The sequence below is a fragment of the Hydra vulgaris genome, chromosome 06 (assembly GCF_038396675.1).
Source record: "Hydra vulgaris chromosome 06, alternate assembly HydraT2T_AEP".
In the NCBI taxonomy this organism is placed as follows: Eukaryota; Metazoa; Cnidaria; class Hydrozoa; order Anthoathecata; family Hydridae; genus Hydra; species Hydra vulgaris.
The window spans coordinates 2,546,573-2,570,198 of NC_088925.1; the positions used below are offsets into that span (position 1 = coordinate 2,546,573).

General features: G+C 29.8%; 1 protein-coding gene across 1 annotated transcript; it reads left to right on the forward strand.

Annotated features, from left to right (window-relative positions):
• Positions 1-1,753: 1,753 nt before the first annotated feature.
• On the forward strand, positions 1,754-3,762 carry LOC136081116 (uncharacterized). Its single transcript, XM_065798402.1, has 3 exons — positions 1,754-2,147; positions 2,957-3,193; positions 3,320-3,762. The coding sequence occupies exons 1-3, from the start codon at positions 1,754-1,756 to the stop codon at positions 3,760-3,762; spliced, it is 1,074 nt and encodes a 357-aa protein (XP_065654474.1).
• The last annotated feature ends 19,864 nt before the right edge of the window (positions 3,763-23,626 follow it).

Below are 23,626 nucleotides of genomic sequence, written 5' to 3' on the forward strand. Positions count from 1 at the left end.
ATTTTGTTATCATTGAAGAATTTTTAACCAAAGATGATCATCAAGATGGAATATTGGGAGAGTTTGAAAAAATAACAGAAATTATAAATAAAAATAACGAGCTGATAAAAAATTATCTAAATCTACGTAATTTTTTAATAGAATTGATAAATCATATGGTTGTTATTTGCAATCTTGCGATTGAAGATGATCAGTTTATAGTAACAAAAAAAAAGAGGAATTTTCGAGAAGAGATGAAGTCATGTTCTCCTATATAAAATCTAATGTGGGTATGAAAGGTTTTCATTATATTTCAAAGCATGAAGAAAGATTATTGTTAAAAGAAACAATTAAAAATTATTTTATCACTACTTTGATAAATATCCTTAATGAGTAAAATTTTTTTTAACTTTGTATTTTTTTAAATTTTTGTACTTTAAACTTTGTATTTTTTAGGTTAACTAATTAAAAAAAAATGGATTTTCTTCACGAGTTTAATTGTGGAAAGTATAATTCGAATATTTACTTAAAGCTAGATAAACACAATGATGATATCACTTGTGAATATCGAAAAGTAAAATATTTTATTAAATATGGTAGTTATACTGTTCATTTTGATAAAAGTTTGGATATGAATGGAGATGGAGTTAAAGAAGCCAATGAGGAAATGAATAAATTAATTCGAAAAGATGCTGAGAAAGATGGTTTTAAAGAAAGATTAAAAACTTTAGAAATTTATATTCATGCTCTATACAAATTATTTACTTCAAATAAAAAAGATATCGAGTATTTGAAAGTAAAAATAGATTAGAAGAAAGAGAAACAAAGAATGAGAGACAAAGCCATGTTTGATTATATTGAAAAAAATATTCCTCAATTTAATAGAGAAATAATGAAATATTTTTATTTACAGAGTGAAATTGAAAAAATATTATTTGAACGTGAGGAATTACAGAGTTCATTTTTAAAAACGATGGAATATTTGAGTACTTTTTATTTAGAGTAAATAAATTTTTTTATTTTTTTTAGATTACATAATAAAAAATGGAAAATGAAACAGGTACAAAAAAAGAACTTTCAGCTGGTGATTATTTAGAACTTTGTGAATGTGAAACTCTTTGTTCGGAATGTCAAAAACGTATTAAAGAAATAACCGACGTGTTATCTGAACTTAAAACATTAATGAATAATGTAAACAAACTACTTGATGGCACCGACTCTTCTTCTTAAATTTTATTGTAATGATGATAAATTGTATTTTTAATTTTTTGTTAGATTACATAATAAAAAATGGTAAAAATAACAGTACGAGCAACCAATAGTTTTATGACACCTGTAGTAACCACATCTCGATATATAGAACTATGTCCAAATTGTCAAAAAGCTAAAACTGTTTATGTGATGAACAAACCAAAGAAAAAAATTTTATAATTTATTTTTTTTATTTTTTTATTATATTATTTTAGATTACATAATAAAAAATATCTTTTAAAAATCAAGTTGAAAAATTAATCACTCAACTTTTATTAATATGAGCTGGTATTTATGATGAAAGTCAAACAATACGAATGTTAACGCAACAAGCTGAATCTTGTCCAAAAGAAGATTGTACTGGTTTTAGTCTTTGTGAATCTTGTAAAGGAACTTATGATTACATTCATCGTTATATTCACGAAGAAAATAATAAAGAAACTGTACTTGTAATATTTGAAAATTATACTTTATTATAAATAAATTTTTTGTAATTATTTTTTTAAGGTTACATAATGAAAAAATGGATGTATTTTATGAAGGTAAAATTGTTAAAAATGAAGATGGAAGTTTTGGTATCGTTAATGATAAAATTGTGAACATAGATCTTGCACCTCTTCACTCTGAACTCGCGGGAAGTGATATTTACAATAATGTTCGTAATGATTTAGTAAAATGGGGCTGTTTGGAAGATTTTCATCGTAAAGAAATGTCTCAAGAAGAATTTGATGAATTTGTAAAAGAAGTTCGTCAAATCAAACCAGAAGAATTACGAGTAATCAGTTATTCAGAAGAAAAAACCTTAGCAATTGAAAAAGAAATTTTATTACAATGTTTATCAGCAATAGCGTTTTCAGTATATGGTTTAACACAACATGATTCAGAAATATGTGAGAAAGTTGCGAAAAAATTAGGATGTATGGAAACATTACTCCATGTTATTTGTAAAAAACGTGAAATGTGTGTATAACCCTAACCCTAACCCTAACCCCTGACCCTAACCCTAACCCTAGCCCAGCAAAAAAAATTGGTTTGTCAGAAGTTTTGCTAAAAAAGACTAGGAAATATCATGAAAGCGAAATTCTCTGTTTGGGATTATGGCCATGTCAAAATAACAAAAATGTCAAATAAACAAAAAAGCGATTATACATTCAGAACTTAATGATTATGAAAGGAAATATAAACATTTTTTATATATGGACATGTAAAAACTTTTTTTATAATAAAAGCATATTTATTTTTTACTTTATCTATTTCAGTCAGAGTGATAAATTTTTTTTGAATTAAAAAAATGTCAATTTATTTTAGATGGATAAAATAAAGATACTGAAATAATGATAACAGATAATGAATTATCTGTTGTCTTTGTCTCAGTATTTTATTTTTCTTAAAGCAGCAACAAAGTTAGATTTTACGTTCAGAAAAAAAATTTTTTTTTTATATATATTGCGAAAAATGTTTGATCAAGTGCATTATATGTAATTTTTTTTTAGAATAATAAAATAAGAAAAAATGATAATAAAAAAATGCTCAAGTTATTAAGTGAACAAAAAAACCTATTAACAGAAGATGAAATGATGGCTATAAAGTTTTTGTCGATTGTTAATGAATAAGACGATTTATCATCTATAGTGGAAAAAATTGTTGACCAGAACACTATTTTTATGATGTTTTTTGTAAAATATGCTATTATGTATTTATATTCAAAATAAATTTATTTTTTTAGCAAATAAAAAAATGTTAATTTTACAACAACAAAAAGCGCTTCAATGGCTTGATGAAGGAAAGAATTTTTTTATTACTGGAGGTGCTGGTTGTGGAAAAAGTTATATCGTCAAAGAAATTGCTCAAAGTATACAAATGTATAAAACAATACATATTACTGCAAGTACAGGAAAAGCAGCTCATTTATTAAATGGTGTCACTATACATGCTTTTGCTGGTATAGAAACTGGTGTTAAAAGTTTAGATTATTATAAACGTCACATGCATCCAGACATTAAAAAAACGTGGTAGGAAACTAATGTTTTAATTATTGATGAAATTTCAATGATTACCGCTCAAACATTTGATTTATTACATTTAATAGCTCGTGAAATAAAACAATGTTATGATGAATTATTTGGTGGTATACAAGTTATTGCTTGTGGCGATTTTTTCCAATTACCACCTGTCAAAGGAGAATTTGTTTTTAAATCTAAAATATGGCAACAATACATGACGGAAGTTTTGGTTTTAACTGAATGCTTTAGACAAAAAGAAGATGCGCATTTTTTTGGAGCTTTAAATGAAATACGTTTTGGACAAGTTGCAGATCAAACTATTGATTATTTTATGATGCGTTGTTTTGAAACAGATGAAAATTTAAACACTAAATATACGAGATTATTTTTTAGAAATATGGAAGTCGATATTTATAATAATAATAAAATGAAGAGTATCAAGCACGAAGGTTATTGGTTTTATGCTAAAGAGGTTATTAAAAATCCAAACATTCGTTTCAGATTCCAGCAGCTGTTTATCTTAAAATAGGTGCTATTGTTATGCTTGTGAGAAATATGAATGTGGAAGAAGGTTTGTGCAATGGTACTATTGGTACAGTCATTTTAATAGAAAATAATGCTGCTTGGGTTAGTATGAATAAAAAAGAAGTCAAAATTGAATGTGTCAAAGAAGAGATTTTAGATTGCTCTCATGCTGTTGTAGGCTCAGTATTTGGTTTACCTTTAAAATTAGCTTTTTCATTTACTGTTCATAAAGCTCAAGGAAGTACAATGAATAAAGCAGTTGTTCAATTTAATTCAAAGGCTTTTAATAATAGTCTTTATTATGTTTCTTTATCACGAGTTTGTAATATTAATGATATTTTTATAATTATTAATAGTAAATTAGAATTACGAAAAATATTTAAAAGCATTACTGTCAATTCAGATATTTTGGAATTTTATAAATGTAAAAACTTTTACATGTATAAAATTCCAAAATTTTTATCTAAAATTTTTATCTAAAAAATACATGTAATTACTTCTTAGATAAAAATTTGAATATCAAACCGAGGAAACTAAATTTAGTAACAACAGTATATAACTGAACATTTTTTTTTCATCAAAGATGATTATAAAGATGAAGATATTGTGGAAGAATCACAACTTTATTCAGAAACTAAAAGTCCAAATGAAATTGTTTATCACGTAGAACAAAAAAAATTGGAAGGATTTGAAACGCAAATGAAAAACAATATTCATTTTCCTGACTTGTTTCAAAATTTTTTAATTGGTTATAATATTGTTACTTTATGTTGCAAATCTATAGAAGATGGTTATTGTAAAATAATGAAACGTTGTTACAATTCACCTGTTTATATTATAAAACTGTTTGAAGGACCGACTAATTTACGTTTTATTCAAGATGCCAATGTTTCTACTGTTTTTAATATTTTAGAAAACGATAGTGGATGGAGGTTGATACGCTTATGTAATATTAAAATCAAATCTCTATCCAATTTAACAGAAAGATCAATGATGAATTTACGAAATTTTGAATTGTCAGGTTTTAAAAAAAAAATGCTCACGACAGATGAACAAAATAAAAAAAATAAAAAATACAACAAAACATATAACGAAAAAAATAAAAAAATACTTTTGTTGAAACAACAAAAGAAGAGCAAAGAAAACAAAACAGATGAACAAATTCAAAAACAGAAAAAAGACAACAAAACATATTACGAAAAAAAACAAAAACTACTTTTATTTAAAAAACAACCAAAGAGGAGCAAAGAAATTGATGTAGACGAACGGTTTGGTGAATGGTATAGACCTTATTCTATAACACAATGGCAAAATTCGCTAAAAGGACAATCTTATACTAAACTCTCATACGAACAAAAAAGAAAAATGTTTTTAGATTATAGTATTTTGTTTGAACCAGGATTATGTTTTTATTCTGCTTTTCTAATCTCTTTGTTGATTCGCCGATGGAATGTGTGCACAATTAAAGAATGGAATAAAAAAGTATTGGAAAAAAATGCGAGCGATTTATATTCAGAAGTAAATATTTTACAACTCCTTTTTGAAGATCAAGATGAACAAAATATTCTAGCTTGGAAAAACGTTTTACAAAATTTAATAGAAAAATCTAAAACTATGTCATTTCAAACTTTGATTGATTTGTGTCACTGTTTTGCTTACGAAAATACTTTTGATCGTATTAACATTAAAATTTTTGCCGTTAACAAAAGTAATACCAAAATTCGTTTGTTGCATTCTAAATTAAAATCGCAATATAAAAGTAGTCTTACAGAATTATTAAAAGTTGTATACGAAAGCGCAAACATTACCAAAGACGATCAAGATTCTCAAAGAGTTTTTATTAATGACGAGGAAAAAAATAAAGACAATCAACAGAAAAAAACAAAAAACACTATAAAAATTTGCATTTTTCAAAAAAACAATTCTTTTCATGCTATAAGCATGTTGAATGAAAAAAATTTTTCTGTACACTTTTCTGCTAACAAGTCACGTGTTCTTTTTCAATCTTCAGAATGCAGAAGAAAATTCACTACAGAGACGCACGAATGTTAAGATTATTATAAACCGGAAAAATTTACATACAGCGATTGCGTTAGTCACTATCGTCCGCAAAATTCGCTTATGTGTACAATTAGAAACTTGTTTCCTTTTTTAATGACGTTTGATTGTGAAACGAGTATTAACAAGTCTGAAGAAAATGCCACTTCCAAAGTCAAACCTTTATCCGAGTTGAGTTATCATTGTCATTCTATCGTCATTCAATGCATTCATGAAACATTAGCGAGAGATTGTTTTTGTTTGGATAAACAAGGACACGTGATCACTCAATAGATTTTTTATTACGAAATATTATTGAAAGTTTAGAAAGAAATCCTTTAACGTGTCTAACTGCCTATTTTCAACCAGGAGTTTCTTTACTTCACAAAACACACAGACGTATATTGTGGGAAAAGTTAAATTCAAATCGTGAAAATAATGAAAATTTAAAAATGGAGTTACGAGTTTACGATTTAATAGCTTTAGCTGATACTTTAGTTCGATTTGCTTATGAAATATGTTTACCGCGTTTTCAAAATTTAAATATATCAACTGAAGAAAGAAATTTAATATGGGAAGAAGAAAATCCTTTATGTTCTATTTGTAGATACCCTGCAGACAAAATACATCAATCTGATGTTTATAAAAATAAATTTTCTCGCATGACTCCTCAAGAAATAGAAAGAATAAATCATAACGATTTTCGTATTTATAACGACAAATGAATTCAAGTTGTTAATATTATGTTTCAAAGAGTAGGTCGTTTAGAATTGTTCATGTTACCTTTGAATGTTCAAAATTATTTAATCGACAACGATGCAGAAAAATAAAAACAAGATTTATTTCAAGTATCGATTTTGTTTTATATAAGTTGCAGATGGTGGGAAAAATTTGAATACCTACCTGCCACTAACGGTTTGTTAAGTGATTATGTAAGAATAACCAGCGGAGAACTTGTAGATTATATGAAACAATTGGCTTCCTTTATCATGACTGATCATCAACTCGAAAACTACTTTGATCAAGACAATGTTGAATTTTTAAATGATCCCTACTTTTTAATCAAAATCTTTCGCAAATGCATCAACGAAGTAGGCAGTCAAAATACAGATAACCTCTATTTTTGTTTCTCATGAGAAAGTTGAAGCAACCCGTCTTTGAATTATGGTATCATTGCATGTTGGTTTCTTTTAATAAACAATTTGAAAAAAAATTTAGTTTATCCGATTTTATTCAAGATGAAAAAAATAGAGAAAAAGTTTTAAATAAATGCAATTTTTTTCTCAACGCTTTTGAAGATTATCTAGTTATCGATCACGATCATTTTTCAGGTCGAGTTTATGGATAAGCTCATGATTATTGCAACAAAAATTTAGGCAGATATAATCAACATTTGTCTTGCTTCTTTTTATAACCGTATTATGATTGAACAGGGTTAAAATTTTTTTTTGGATACTCCGTTATACGGTCATTTGGCTGAATCTGAAACAATACCTTTTAACGCTTTTATAAAATATAGCAGCATGGAAGATGTTTTTGTTATATCTAAGAATGTGAGCAAAGTCAATACTATCTGCATTGGTAAACATATTAAAATTGTAGATAGCTTAAAAATTTTAAATTCTTCCTTAGAACAAGCCAGTAGTATGTTATCACAAAAAGCTCAAAATCAAATTGTCAACACCATGCTGCATTATTTACGACCTTTTCATCCTGAAATTAATCATTTAACCGACAATCAAGACTTTAAAAACTGTTTTATTAAAAAAACATTATTTCCTTACTCACAAATAACAGACGAACTATTAAACATTGAATATGAAACATTTCCGCCTATTGAATTATTTGCTCAAAACGATTTAATGAAGTCTAAAAATGTGCAAGAAGAAATGAAAAAAATTAAAGAAGCTTATGAAGGCCTTCAAAAATTGAGGAACTTTTTAAATTTAAAAACTTTAAAATCCTTATTGCATATTTATACTGTGCTCGACACGGTAGTATTAGGTTCTGTTATGATTGACTTTGATGAAAAAACATTTGAATTTACAAAATTTCATATTCTTAATCATGTTAGCATTTTCAATTATACAAGCAAATTAAATTCTGCCATCAGTTTAAATCCTATTCATTTTCCTCCGACCAACGAACATCAAAAAATGATTGAAAAGAGTATTCGAGGTGGCATGTCAACCAACATTACACAAAAATACGCCATTGATACAGATTACTTTGAACCTAAAATAAAAAAACTCAAATTAAACAGTGTATTAAGAGGTTGTTTAATTTTTATGGACGAAAATGGACAATACGGTGGTGCTCAATTAAAACCTTTACCTTTTCAAATGAAATATTCTTTTGATTTGGAATGTACTACTTTAGAGGATGTGATTTGAAAATATCATCGTGTTAATTTAAACGGATTTTCAACTAGTGCCTTAGTCCATTGTCAAATTACCATGAAACCAGAGTATCAAGATCAAGTAAGAGGTTTTTCGCCCATGGTAGAAAAATAAACTATATCATTACAAGATTATTCTCCAACTGAAATTGCATCTAAACGTCATCTCAATAAAAATGGAAAATATACTATAGAAAAAGACAAAACCATTAAATTGGTCATGAAATTAAGTTCGCATGAAACGTGTGAATTTTTAGACACTTTGATATGGTTGACTACGTGTTGTGGATGTGTTGTTGAAAAAATTTACAAAGTACTCCCTTTATGGCGTTATCCTTTAGCACAAAAAATGGTAAAAAGAAACATGGAAAAAAGAAAAGAAGCTATTAAAAAGGGGAACAAAGTTGTCGACGCTTCTTGCAAATTACAAATTAACGATCATTAAGGAACATTAAGTCAACAAATTACGCAAAAGCTAAATACTTCTTTTATCAATCACGAAGAAAAAGCATTTCAAAACATCATTGAAAATTTTCAAAACATTCGCCATGTTTTAATTCGAGATGGTCAAACGGATAAAAATATTAAATTATTACTCCCTTTTCATTTTCAAAATTTATTATATAACAGACCCATGTTCATTGGTGTTGAACCTGAAAGATATAAATTGGACGTTTTTGAAAAAAAAGTATGTTTAGATTATTACGACACTGTCGATTTTAATTACGACGATTATTTTAAAGAAAATCTTTTCAATTTGATGAGCAATGTCAAAACCAGAAGTATTTTATTTCACGATGAAAACAATCATCATGAAATGAAAGACGTCTTTGAACTCTTAAAATCAAAAGATCATAAAAATGCTCTCATTTTAACAACCACCAAAAAATGCAAACTCTTAAATAAATCTTTACGTATTGTAGCTTCACAATTTTATCTTATGCTAAACTGAACGTGGGGCGTTTTAGTTGGGAATTGGGACAAGTATTAAGAAATTATGGAGCAGAAAAACATTTGGTAGTAACAGATACTGATTCCGGTTGTTTTTTCATTACGCAAAAGAAAAAGAAAAACAAAGCACTTTCTTCAACGTTTCGCGAAAAAGTAGAAGAATAGATTTATTTTTCAATGTTTGGCGATCGTTGGATGAATTATTCCAAATTATAAAAAAACTCACCCTTTTTATTCCACTCTTTACGCCAAAGAAACGGATCATTTTCAAAACGAAATACCTCCTCCCTATTACATTGCTCAGGCTTTTGCTATGGGACCTAAATGTTATAGTGTTCACAGCGTCAGCGGAGACGAAGAAAAGGAAAACTATTACAAAAATAGAGCTAAAGGAGTACCCAATTCTAAACTCTTATTTTTAAATTATGTTAACGGTTTGATACCTTTGCTGCAAAAAGATTATGTAAACCACTTCCTTCTCAAGTCGTAAAAGAAAATCAACCTATCGAACAAAATAGAATGAGTGTCAATTACAAACAAGTTAAAATAAAAACGCACACTATTGATTTTTTTAAAAAATTTACACAAAAAAATTATGTTTTTGATGACGGAGTCATGACTGAAATTCGAGATCATTATCTTTTGGAACCGATACGAAAAGCCAATTTAAAAGTTTTACCTCATATAGAAAAATTTTGTAGCGATGAACACATTCAAAATTTAATTGAAATTGAAAAAAATATTATAAAAGAATCAGAGCGCTATCATAAAATGGCGATGTTTAATCGAAAAGTTTTGATACCTTTATTATACGATATTAAAAAGAATATTAATTTGTAAATAAAAAAAATGGAGTTTTGTTTTTTCGATCAAAAATTAAAAACCCTACAACTCGAAAACAAGTTGAAAGAAGTTGGTTTGAAAAATTTTTATTTGGTAGAAAATACAGAAAACGAAGTTCAATATTATCACGATAAAAAAGAATTTTTTACTTCTCGTTTAATTCTAATCACTCTAAACGGACCCGAGTAAATTCCTGAAGCATTTTTATGTTGTTGTACAGAATGTTTACTTGAATATTTGAGTTTTGTATGTCATCTAGGCTTTGAGTGTATTGACGACGATTATAAATATAATTATCCCTAACCCTAACCCTAATCCTAGCCCTGACGATTATAAATATAAATATCGAAGAAAAAAGTTTTCAAATGTTAAAAATATGGAATCGTAACGGGACAAAAGAACAATTACTTTACGCATTAAATAACATACGAAGAATGGACATTAAAAAAATTATTTTAGACCGTTTTTTGTAAATTTTTTTTTGTAAAAAAAATAGATATAAATTAAAAAATTACTTTTTTTTTTTTATTAATATAAAAAATGGAAGAAAAAGAAGAAAAACCTCTTGAACAAAAACTCGAAACTGTAGAACAACCTGTAGAGATACCGTTAGAAAAAAAAAGATGGTATATCTATAACCGAAATATTAAACAAAAAAGGTTTTCATGATTTTTATTTCAAAGGAACATCAAAAGAAACTGAACTCATAGACGAAGAAAGCAATTCACAAGTTAAATTTAACATTTTTAAACCTACTGAAGATGTATATCCTGAAAATACAATTATTACAGGACCTACAAACAGCGGAAAATCGACTATGGCCAGAGAATTATTACATTGTGGAAAATTTCCTGATGCAGAAATGTTATTTGTGATACAAATGAGAGAACCTAGTAAATCTCAACACAAATTGTGGAAAAATATTATCCAATCTTCTAAAAATAATTTAGAAGTTTATCATATTATAACAGTTAACAGTCCAGAAAATTTCGATTCAGTAATACAGAGAGCCATTGGTTTTTTAGTGTCTCATTACAAATGTATTGTTTCTTTTAATAACAACAGCGAGATTAAAAAAATATTATAAAATGATTTTCCTTCTACTGGCAAAATGCATCATCACGTTATAAGCGATTTGTTAAATAAAGAAACTTCTTATCAACACGGACATTTGGCTTTATTTAAAAGAAACTCTTCGGTAGCATGCTTGAGAACGTAGATTACGAGTAAAGAACAAAAAGTATTTATTCCAGTAGACGCTCAAGGCAAATTGGACTTTGATTATAAAGACATGAGCGTTAACAAAAAAATTGTTAGTTTTTAATCCTTTCCCTATGTCAAGGCTCCATAATTAAAAAATCATTATTATCTCAAATCTCATCACAACAACTATAATCAAGAGAAGGAGAATAAACCCAACGAGGAAGATAAAAACGTTATAAATAAGGAAAAAGAAAATCCGATAAAAAAAAGAAAATGGAGTGAAAGCGAAAGAGCAAAACAACTACTCGAAGAAATTAAAAGATAAAAACGATATGGATTGTGCGAATCTTCAGAAGAATCTTCAGACGGTGGACCCAGTTCTGATTCTGAATGATTGGGAAAGCAAAGAATTTTTACGAATTTTACAAAACGATTACGAATTATGCAATCTTTCAAATAAAGCGAGTAAACGTCAAGCCATGAGACAAAAGTTGGCTGTTCGAGGACAAATTTTTATCCCCAAAATGAATAGAAGAAAAGACATTAATGAAAACGAAATTAAAATATGGATGAAAGAAATTTTGACACGTTTTAATGCTGTAAAAATGTTAAAATGCGAACTTTTATCAGATCACGAAAGACATCAAATAAAAAACGCTTTTTAAGAATACGTTTGTATAGAAATTAAACTCTTTGTCAAAGAATATTTATATCCGTATACAAAATTTAACGAAAACGGAGAAGTCATCATGGAAAAAGGAAAAATGAAAGATAAAAATCAAGCCATATCAGACTTTGTTTATAACAATTACGACGTTTTAAAAGAATATTTCAACTCTACTCGTTTTAAACTTTATCACGAAATTATAAATTATTATGCTAATAAATTAATCTCATTCGACACTAAACAACCTACAAAAACTGTAATTTATTAAGACAACAGTTTGACTTTGATTATTGTCAAAAAGAACTGTATTTTCAAAATAATTTGTATTTTTATGAAACATGAATAGATTTAGACCTTATCACGAGTCTCCTTTATTAACTTTACGTAAAGTATTAGCCAAAAATGCCGACAACATGGATGTTTTTAAAAAAAATTATTACAAATGAAGAAATTATTACAAATGAACAAGAAAACACAGAAGTTAACCTAGAATCTAAAGAAACCAGCAGATCAGATTTGTCTCAGCTTATTCAGAGATATGATTTACCCTCTTCTCTTAATTACGCTGATCCCATCAATTTCGATAATCAAATCGCTGGTGAAGTAAGTTTTCAACAAAATTTAAATACTTTGCTACCTTTCGATACTATGCTTAACAGCGATCTAGCTACAAGCTTAATCAGCGATCAAGAAAAATGAAAAACATATCCCAACGTAGGAGGAGATGCTTACGCTTTTAAAACCATTTTAAATTTGAATAAGCAAAGCCAATCAATGATCAAATTGATCAAAGAAACATAAGCGAATCTTTAAGAATGATGAGAAATTTAAAAAGATTTCCTTTTCAAGACAGCTCTCTTACTACTACGCCTCCTTCCTCTATTCAATCTACATTAAACACTTTACCGCGTTCTACTACTTTAAATACTATTCCATCGACTCATAAAAAAATTTATACTTTGACACCTCTTACTAAATTTTTAATTTTTCACGAAACAGCCAATATGATGATAATGGGTACAATGTATAATTCTCAACTCGCTTGTTTAAATTCGCTTTTAAAATCTTATAAAAAATGTTTTGAAATGGATTCTAATAATGTTGAAAATTTTGCCAATGCTTTAAAACTACTGACCAATTTTAAAAAAACAAATTTATTCACTCATCCGTTAACAAAGTCTTCATTATTACATATTCCTACACCCAAAAAAGAACCACGATCATCTGAACCCTATTTAGCACCAATAGAAACTAAAAAAGAAGAAGAACCGACTGAAACAGCTAAAACTGAACCTACTGAAACACCTGAAACTGCTCCCGAATTATTAGGTGCTACTGCATTACCTGAAACAACTGAAACTACAGTTGAACTAAAAAGTGCTAGTGCTAGTATTGAAACTCCAATGTTAACTAGAAGTGGTCGCATAGGATTAAGAACAAAAAAAGTAACTACTAGATCGTCATCCACTAATCCAGAAAAAAGAAAAAGAAAAGCTCCGATAACAAAATATTCCGACTATTAAAATGGATAATGTCTTGAGAGATGCTATTGACAACCTTGTAGAAGATCAACTCACCAAATTATCGAGTGGTTTATTTGCTTTAACAGACGTACCCAAAATTAAAAAAGTTTTGTTACAGTTGGACAGTTTAAAAAAAAATCCAACCGATTTAAAATTTTATGAACAATTAAGAGCGCTTTTAGAAAGTTCCATTTATGCCAAATGGAACGGTCTCATAACAGCTTGGTCACACGTCACTCTACTTTTTAAAAAAGCAACGGATGTCAACGTTAAAAAACAAGCGCCTAGGAAACCTTATGTTTACGAAACGCATCAATATTCATACGATAGACCTCGACATTATTTTCAAGCTGATTTGGCAGACATGAACAGTTTTAATTTAAATTTTGCTCCTCATCGGCCTGAATTTTGTTTAGTTGTGGTAGATGGAGTATCTAAAAGAGTGTATTTGAGAGTCACCAGTAAAAAAACTGCCGATAAAGTGCTTAGCAGTTTTAAACATATTTTTGAAGACATTAAGAGAGACGATAAAACTTTTATCTACTTGCAAACCGATCAAGGTGGAGAATTTTTTAACAACAAAATGGAAAAATGGTGTTATGAACAAAACGTTGTTCATTTTAGTTCTAAAAACTATGAAAAAGCTTACTTGGCCGAATCGACAATAGGACGTTTAAAACAACTTTATCAAAAATTAAGAAAACAAGGCGAACTTTAAAAAAACAATTGGAGTTTTTATATAGAGGACATGGAACAAAAACTCAACGAAAAAGAAAGAGTGACGAGTGGAATAGCTCCTGAAGATTTGGATCCTGACGACGCCAAAGGTAAAGCACTTCGTTTAGTCGGTCAATACCAGGCCGACAAAAGACGAAGTCTTCATTTTTCTTCTAACATGTTACATCGAGTAGAAAAAGAATACAAAAACGAAAAATTAAAAATATACAAACCTCTATCCGCTGGTACCGAATGTTATTTGAAAAAATATAAAATAGACCCCAAAGACACCTTTAGCAAATCGACTACTCGTAATCAACCCTATTGGGACACTACCAAAAAAGTTATTATTATCAAAATCTCTAAGCGCTCTAACCCTTCAGTAGAAAGTTATTTACCCGTTTATATTTATAAAGTGGGAATAGTAGGCGATTTAAATACAACATGTAAAGTAAAACGAGATGATTTATTACCTATTAACGGAGAAGATAAAGACATTTATTATAAAAACTTTAGCGAAAATGTTAATACTTTTTTAAAACCTTTGAAGAAAAAACTGCAAGAAAAAAAGAAAAAATGAACAATTTAACGTTTGACGATGTTTTAGATGTAAATAAATATGATTGTACTACTTATTATTTTAGCGAAACTAAAAATAAAAATGAAGCTAGCGTGCATTATAATGTCTTGAATGATTTTAGTTTACCGTTAACTCCCAACGATATCGACAAACCCACATTTAAAAATAATACCATTCTACATTTAGCGAGTATGGATGTTCCTACTAATTTAACTCGAGTAGACGAAAACCTATCGTTTTCTGAAAACAATTAAGGATTAAGAATGGAATCCAAACCTGCTATAAAAAAAATGTTATCAGATATTCAAAGCGATATGATTAGCAATCCTACAAGAACTATAAAATGATTTTATCTTGTTACTAAAAATGTTGTCTTGTACACCAATCATATACCCTTACCAGGAGACGCGTTTCCTTGCTATGACATATTAGATATGGAAAACATAAACGCCGATCATTTGAGTTATATGTGGACCTTTAATGCGTCAGATGGAGGTAAACTCTTTGGCGTTATGACACCCACCGCATATCAAGATGATTTTTTTGTTAGAAACTTGGAACTTTATAATTCTAAATTAAATAGAGTTTTATATTTTTCAGACTTTTTTTCAAGTTATTATAACAAAGATGGTAAAATTTCAACAACGAAATATTTTAATCCAAAGTATTTATTTGATCTTTCAACTGAGCTTCGATACAAAACGGCTGTAATTGATTTACCCATGAAAAAGTTTAGTTTAGATAGCAACAACAATGTTCAACAAAATTTATTTAACGTCAATACTTCCCCATTTAGTAATAGAACCAATTATAATTTGTTATGGTATTATAAAAAAAGAAACGAATACGCAAGAAATCCTTCTTTTTTACAACCTATTCGATCTACCTTAAGCGTGATCTCGCCTTTAGAAGAAAGAGAATTATCTTATTTTTTTTTTTTTTTTAATTAAAACAAGTGCAAGTGTGTACGTTCTAGAAGATTTTATAAAATTGTTACAATTTGATTATATTACTACTAATTCTCTAAACGACAACATATACAATTTATCATTAAATACTCACACTAGTAAAAATTATTTAATTTATGCAAAACATCCGTCTTTAACCGCCGCACAAATAGCAGCTATTTCACCCGAAAGACAAACTATTCTAAACGGTATAGAAGAAACCTTTGTTCGACCTTTTATTCATATTATGCTCTCACCCAATTATAAAAATCCGGCTTTAACTGGAACAAATTTAACCGCCGACAATAATATTCTTAGTGTTGATCTAGATGTGTATGTTAATAACTTTTTACCTATTGCAGAAAGCACAAAATCAAAAATAAAACACATTGTACCATGGCAAATTGCTTTCTTTTTATTAAAAATAATTACCAACACCAACACAATACCCTTGAAGGCAACCTATATAACGTAAAAACTAATCTTAACGATTTCAACACACCTTATAATGTCAATCTTTAAAGTGTGTCTTTGCAACAACTTTATTCATGCTTTATTTAAAACTATTAAATTTTATCCCAATTATCAAAAAAATAATACTACTTGTGCTAACAACGCTATCATTATTCGATCTTATGATCGTTTTAGATCAATGCTGATTAAAAAAAGTTAAATGAAACCTTTAAGAGAACTGATGATTAATCCTAATTTAGGTTTAACAGAAAACAGTGAAAATCTCACAAACCCTATTTTGCTGAAAGTTTTGCTGAAACCAAAACGCTTATACAAGCTGCAGACCCTAATGGACTCATTCGTCCTCTCAACACAGCAAGCGGAGCTGCTCCTGCTCCTGCTGGTTATCAAACAGCGCTTAGAGATAGAATAATGCTTTTATGACTAGAGAAAAAGGTTGTAAATTTAGAGTACCTTTGAGTTTATTGTGTGAAGTTTTTCAAATGAAAGAATATTATGGAAAAAATAAACAAATTAGATTGGAATTTTATATTAAAAATGATATGAATCAATTATTAGAATGGGTAAGACCTATTGCAGACGCCGACGTAACAGCGCTTGCCAATGTGGGAGTAGCTATTAAAAACCCAATGATTTATTGCAATACGTATAGACTCAAACCCAGTTTACCCTAGGAAAAATCTTTATATCTCAGCAGTAAAAAAGACGAAATGTATACTTTATTACGTATTGCTCACTACGAACAAGTTGTCACCAATGTAGAAAATGTTACAGAAGTCACTGTCAATTTGGGAAGTATAAAAACAGCAGATCTTGAGCCCCATAGCATTATATTTTTCGTTAATTCAAAAAAAGAAAGCGATCATTTAAGCAAAGGTTGTTTTACACCGGTTGAAATGGCTTGCAACATTATTAAAAAAATCACCCTTTATAACTGCAGAAGAACATTTGTTAATTCAGCGGGTGATACTACTGAATACGATTTGACTAAGCAAGACGATCAATGGTCAATTTGGAGAAGTTATGCTTCCTGGTCTAAAGGAAATACACTCTCTACTTTTAACATTAACAATTTTGCAGATTTTTATAATAGTGACGATGATAGTTTTTTGAGACATCCTAAATTGTACTTTAGTACTACTAACACTACCGAACCTTTAGTCATTGACACCACCAGCGATTTTAATTTCATCAACGATAAACCTCTTGCTACAATTGCTGGAAATAATTCGTTTCAAATCAATTTACAAATCAATTTGTACAATTTACAAATCAATTTAAAGGTGTACTTGTTATGCATTTGCAATATCCAGCTGCTCTTGTAGAAAGCGGGGTAGGAGACGAATATGAAGTCACCTATATTCCTACCAAATTTAAATCGTCTTAATTTATTATAAAAAACATTTTTACTTTTATTAAACGAACCCTATTTGTATTAATTATTTTATAAGCAAACGACTATTTATTTTTAAAAAAAATCTTGAAAATCATATATCTTGTTTTTTTTTTATTTCTTGTGTTAATGGCTCGCAGGCGTACAAGAAGAAGCGGTCACCGTCGTCGACATCATAGAGGTAGCGCACGACATCAGAGGGAAAAGAAAATTTTTTACCAAAATTAAAAATTTTGCTAAACGTTTACTAAAATCAAACGTAGGAGGCTACGCTTTAGATTATATTCAAAAGCAACGCAATGCGTAAAAAATTTTGTTGCACCGCTTGTAAAATAAAAAAAAGTTCATGTAAAAAAAGAGGAAGGGGAGGAGTTTATTTACATCCTTTAAAAGGCGCTGGTAGAAAACGATTAAGAAGACGAAGAAAATTACGAGGGGGAGATTTAGCAAACACTTTAGGAAAATTTAAAGTTTACCCTTGGTATGTAGCTTAAAAGAAACAAATGCAAAAAACTAAATTTGATCATGTTAAATAAACACGACTTTACAATATAAATTTAATTTAACAGACCTCAAACATGTGCTAATGCACAGAAAAAGAGGAAGAGGAAGAGTTTATTTACTTCCGTTAAAAGGCGCAGGTAGAAAACGTTTAAGAAGACATTTAAGAAGACGTATGCGTGGTAAACTTCTTCCGTTGTTAGCTGCAGTTTTAGCACCAACTTTATTATCATCTCTTATACCGCGATAAAAAAGATGTATAAAAGAAAACATAAAAAATTACATTATAAAAGACATAATAAAAAACATAGAACAAGACGTATGCGTGGAGAATTTTTAGGACCTCTTTTAGGAATGGTATCTGAAGTCGTTTCACCTTCCTTTACTAGCGCTCTTCTACCTACCATTGGTAAAGCTGTTTTGGGCGGAGCTATCTCTGGTGGAAATTCTTACGGAATTAATAGAATTGGAAAATAATATTTATAATATATAATATATAAAAATTTACAATTCGGTTTTTATTATTTTATTACAAATATATAATCCCAACATTGTTCCGAGTAGTATGAAAACTCCCAATAACGCTCCAAATAAATATCCTCCTACTACAATAACAATAAACAAGCTCGAAAGTGCTAATATTGTCACTATTTTTCCTTTATTAATACACTTCAAAATATCGAATACGATTCCCATGCGAGTCGTGTGTACCACCATTATCTATTGGAGGATCAGCTTTATAAGGTTGAACTACTGCCACTTTCGTTGGAGTTTGAAATTGTTGTAAAGGTTTGTTTTTCGATTCCATTGATTATGAGCCCTATTTCATTATCATCTCTTTATATACTTTATTTCACGCTTCATTAAGCAAATTAAAATTCCTGACAAACAGTTTTTAATCATAAATTTTTTTACACGTGACAAAATTTTTTTTATTCCCCCTCACTCTTCATTATTAAAATTCCTAACGTTTTTTTATTCCCCCTCCTCACTATTTTTACCCCGATGGCCCCCCTCCTCACTATTTTTACCACGATGGGGCCCCCTCACTTGCGGCCCTTGTCAAATGTTCTTAAATCTTAAAAAACGTGTTCTTAAATGAAGACCACAATGGAAAAAACGGCAGAGTCACACTTTTATAATTTTTCAGTTATGGCCCTTGGGTAATAAAGTATTGAAAAATGCTTCTTTTAAGCCAAGTTTCAAATGAAAAAACCGACATAGTCTATGGTAAAATGGAATAAGAAAATATGGTATACAATGGAAAAAACAGCAGTGTCCACCAGTGACAAGAAAAGAAAAGGCAGGGTCCATATAATATCGTTATATGTGACTCTGCCGTTTTGATTTCCATTGTGATCTTCATATATTTATTTATTTCATAATTATTATTTGCTACACTTAATGGCTTTTTTATTTTAAATTAATACTTTTTGAGCACGTAAACACCTATGCCTCCGCCTTTTTTATTGCTTCCTCGTGGTTGGCTAATTAGTTTGTAATTTGCCAAACTATAATTAGAATTCAACTCTAGAGGACATTCTGAATCATGCCAAAATAGGGTGTTTTTATTAGGCTCATTTGAGTTCCAGTACACAAGCTCATTTGAGTAACCAGTACACAAAGAATCTATACTAAAACAAAATGGCTGACTACGATGCTACACCTATTGTTACAGACAAGCCAAAAAAGAGAAAGAAAAATGGCAGTAAGAAAGACATAGCAAAGAAACAGAGGTTGTCATCTCATGTAACTGGCCCTGACTGTAAATGTATAAGACTTAAATGCTTTCAAACAGTCAAAGAAGAGAATAGAGCCTTGCTCCTCGAGTCATTCAATGCATTACCAACAAAGGATGCTCAGGTGAGTTCTTCTTTTAAGTTTTAAATTAAACTCTTTAAATATAGTTCTAGACTATTTTTTTATTTATAATACTAGCTCTAGATTTAGTCTAGACCTACATTCATAATTTTAATGCACCTGTTATTCCACCATGAACATGTTGATTAAATAAGACAAAGAGTTTCTCATTCTCATTTTCATTCAAATTTAGTTAGGTCTAAAATAGCTAGACCTGTACATCTGAATCATAACCATGGTAGACATCTGGTTGTATTACTGTGTTATGATACCCAAGGCTGGTATTGTATGTTTAATAGGCATTTATAACTTAGTTTTTTAGTGGGGTGGACCCAATATCACAGTTCATTGTTCTATTTGAACGCAGCATACAAATTTATTAATTCTAACAAAGTAGGTAGGCTTATATATTTTTAAATTTTATAAAAATGCTTGTGTTTCCAAAGATGTGTGACCGGTTGCGTTAATAATCTTATATTGCTTCTTTTTACAGGATTCCTATCTTGCTTCACTGATCACAGTTGCGGAGATTAGCCGAAAAAGACCTCGAAAAGAAGAGCCTAAAAGTGCAAACAGTCACAGCTATCACTATAAAGTATTCCTGAAGAGTACAGATGATGTTGACCCAGATTCATTTGCCTATGTTTGCTTTCAAGCCTTCATCTCCATCTTTGGAATTAAGAAAGGGAGACTTGAGACTATCAAGAGAAGTCTTGCTACTACAGGTAATTTATACTATTAGCAATAGTTTTTTGTTTCAGTTTGTGGAATAAAAAAGCTATTTTTTCTTATCATAGTTAATGTAAAAAAAATGCAAATTTTTCTATAATCCTTTCTTGTCTATATATTAATATTTTTCAATATTTAAAAAGAAATGTTGAAATTCATAAAGAGTGCTGTTATTCTCTGAACATGTATTTTTATAACTTTTTTTTAATTTTTTTTACTCACCCCAGGCCTGCCTCCTGTTGATGGACGAGGAAAGCATGGCAGTCATCACAAAATATCTGATAAACTGCGGCAGAGAATAAGAGACCACATCTCTTCGTTTAGGGGTCGGCAGTCTCATTACTCACAAGAGAAGACGAGACGGCTGTACCTGCCAGAAGAACTCAGCATCTCCAAGATGTTTGATTTATATCAAGAGAAGTGGCCAGGAGACAGTTTAGTGTATGAGTCATACATGCTTATATTCAACAACGATTTTAAAATTGGCTTTGGGTACCCAAGAACCGACACTTGCTCAGCCTGCGACCAGTTCTTGGCAAAAATAGAAATTGCTACAAAGACTCTTGAATCAGACCCAACAAATGAAGTCCTCATAAGGGACCTGAAGCAGTTAAAATTTCAAAAAGATCTCCACCAGCGAAAGGCTGACACATTCTACCGGAGAAAAAGAGACGCTAAGCGAAGGGCCAAGATTACACCTCATCTTGAGGCCTTTACGTTTGACTACCAAAAAAATGTCAACCTACCCAACAAGTCCACCAATGACTTTTACTACAACAGAAAGCTCACATACCAATCATTTAACATTCACCAACTATCAACTGATGATGTTTTTCTTTACTGCTATGATGAGACTGTCGCAAGAAAAGGTTCAGATGAGGTGGCTTCTTTCCTGTATGACCACATCACAACCAAGGTCAGCGAAGAGGTTACTCACCTTGAATTATTCTGCGATTCCTGCTCAGGACAGAATAAGAACTTTACCCTGATTCGGTTTTTAGATTATATGGTGCACCATAGAAAAAGGTTTACCTCAGTGACAGTGACATTCCCTGAGCGCGGACATTCTTATATGGAGTGTGACAGGGACATGGGTCCAGTAAATACAAAGTCTAGTGCTAGTGTTCCAGAAGACTGGATAAAAATATTTAGTGAAGCACGAAAACATCCTACACCATTTAACGTGACTGATGTTAAACAGGATCTGGTCAAAAACTTCTCCGGCTTTCTAAGGCCATTGTATAAGAAAGGCTGCCCGTTCCCCACGCGCCCCATTCGGGAAATGGTTTTTAACAAGGATGAAGGTCCAGGGACCGTTTGTCACAGAGACTCATGGAACGGTATTTTCTTGAAAACAAACATCATTGTTCCAACGAGAAAAAACAATTTTTCAGTATGCACAGCAGTGCCAGTAGCTTTGTATGAAGACAGACTGGCTATATCAGCTGCAAAGTACAAAGACCTCCAAGTCCTCAAAAAATTTACCACCAATGAGGCATTCTATGATGCTCTGCCGTATGACGATAAAGTTGAAGATGAGGGTCAAGACCAGTGAATGTTCATGCATTTTTTATTTTTTTATTTGTTTAAAATAAAAAAATTTTAAAATTCAATGGTTTTATATAGTTATTTCTTATGTGTTACAATAGAAAAACAGGCAAAGTCCTAATCAACGGAAAAAACAGCAGAGTCCAATCTGAACACATTTTGAAAAAACAAAATTTTCCATGAGCTAACATGATTTTCAGAATATTTATTTGTTAAAATTTGATGCTTAAATGGATGACCTTCCCTTAAAAATTAAAAGAATTGACAGTTTCTCACATAATTTGTAATAAAAAGGTTTCAAACCTTTAATTTAGGTTTTCTCAAAATGTGAAAAATGTGACTCTGCTGTTTTTTCCATTGTGCTCTTCAAATCTTAACACACTTTGCCATTTTCTTAAATCTTGACACACTTTTCCAACATTGAGGTATCATCAGTTGCTCAGTTATGGTTCTATTTTACTTCCATCATCTCTATCAATGGCCGCGGCCAAAAAGCTGCCAATCCTTTCTTTAATACTTTTTTCAGTAGCGATTTCAAACTGAACAAATACAACGTATTTCACGTGCTGTTATTGAAACATAATGAGCTTTAACTAAAATATTTGTTTATTAAAAGGCAAAAAGATGTAGAATACAAAAATTGTGCCTTACGTATAATGATCGCTGTTTCCTTCCTTGAGTATAACAAACACACTCTTAGCCATAAGCTGTATTAAGATTGTGAGTTGAGCCGTTGTTGTTTGTAATCATCTCCTCCATCGAATTCAAGGAAGTTCATCTAAAATAAATAAAAAAACAAATGTGTAGTATAATTGGTTATAATAAAAGCTTAATGGTTCCTCACATCAGAGACGTATTTAAGGGGGGGGGGGCCAGGCTGGGCCCCCGGGCGCCACGTTTTGACAGGGCGCCTGCTTTTTGTATGCTAAAATTTTAGAAAATCAAAAAATAGTCATTTTATATCGTTTCACAAAAATTTTTATATTATTATTATGTCCAAATCATAAACTATATATAAATATATTTTAGGCCGTACATAAATCAAATTTTATATTATTATTATTATGACCAAATCATAAACTTGCAAATTAAACATATTTATGCGCTAATTATTCATCCAAAAACCTTGGTTAATACCAAGTCACATGTTAAAACAATTTATTTATTATAAATATGCCTCCTGAACATGATCCGATAATGTAATGGATAAGTTCTACTCTCGTGCGCCAGCGTTCCGAGATCTGTTCCCACTAGTATACCAATTCTAAATTTTCTTTAGAATAAGTGATTTTTAATTTTTATTGATTAAATATTTGATCCTTATTTATTAATTAGTAAATAACATACTAGAAATTATTAAATGGTGGGTTTTACCTATTATTTTCATTTTACGCTTAATTAACTTTATTAACTGAAATAGGTATAGACTCAGCTATTTAGTTTTAAAAAATGAAATAATTCTTCAAAGATTTTCTTTACATTTTCTAAAAAAAAACT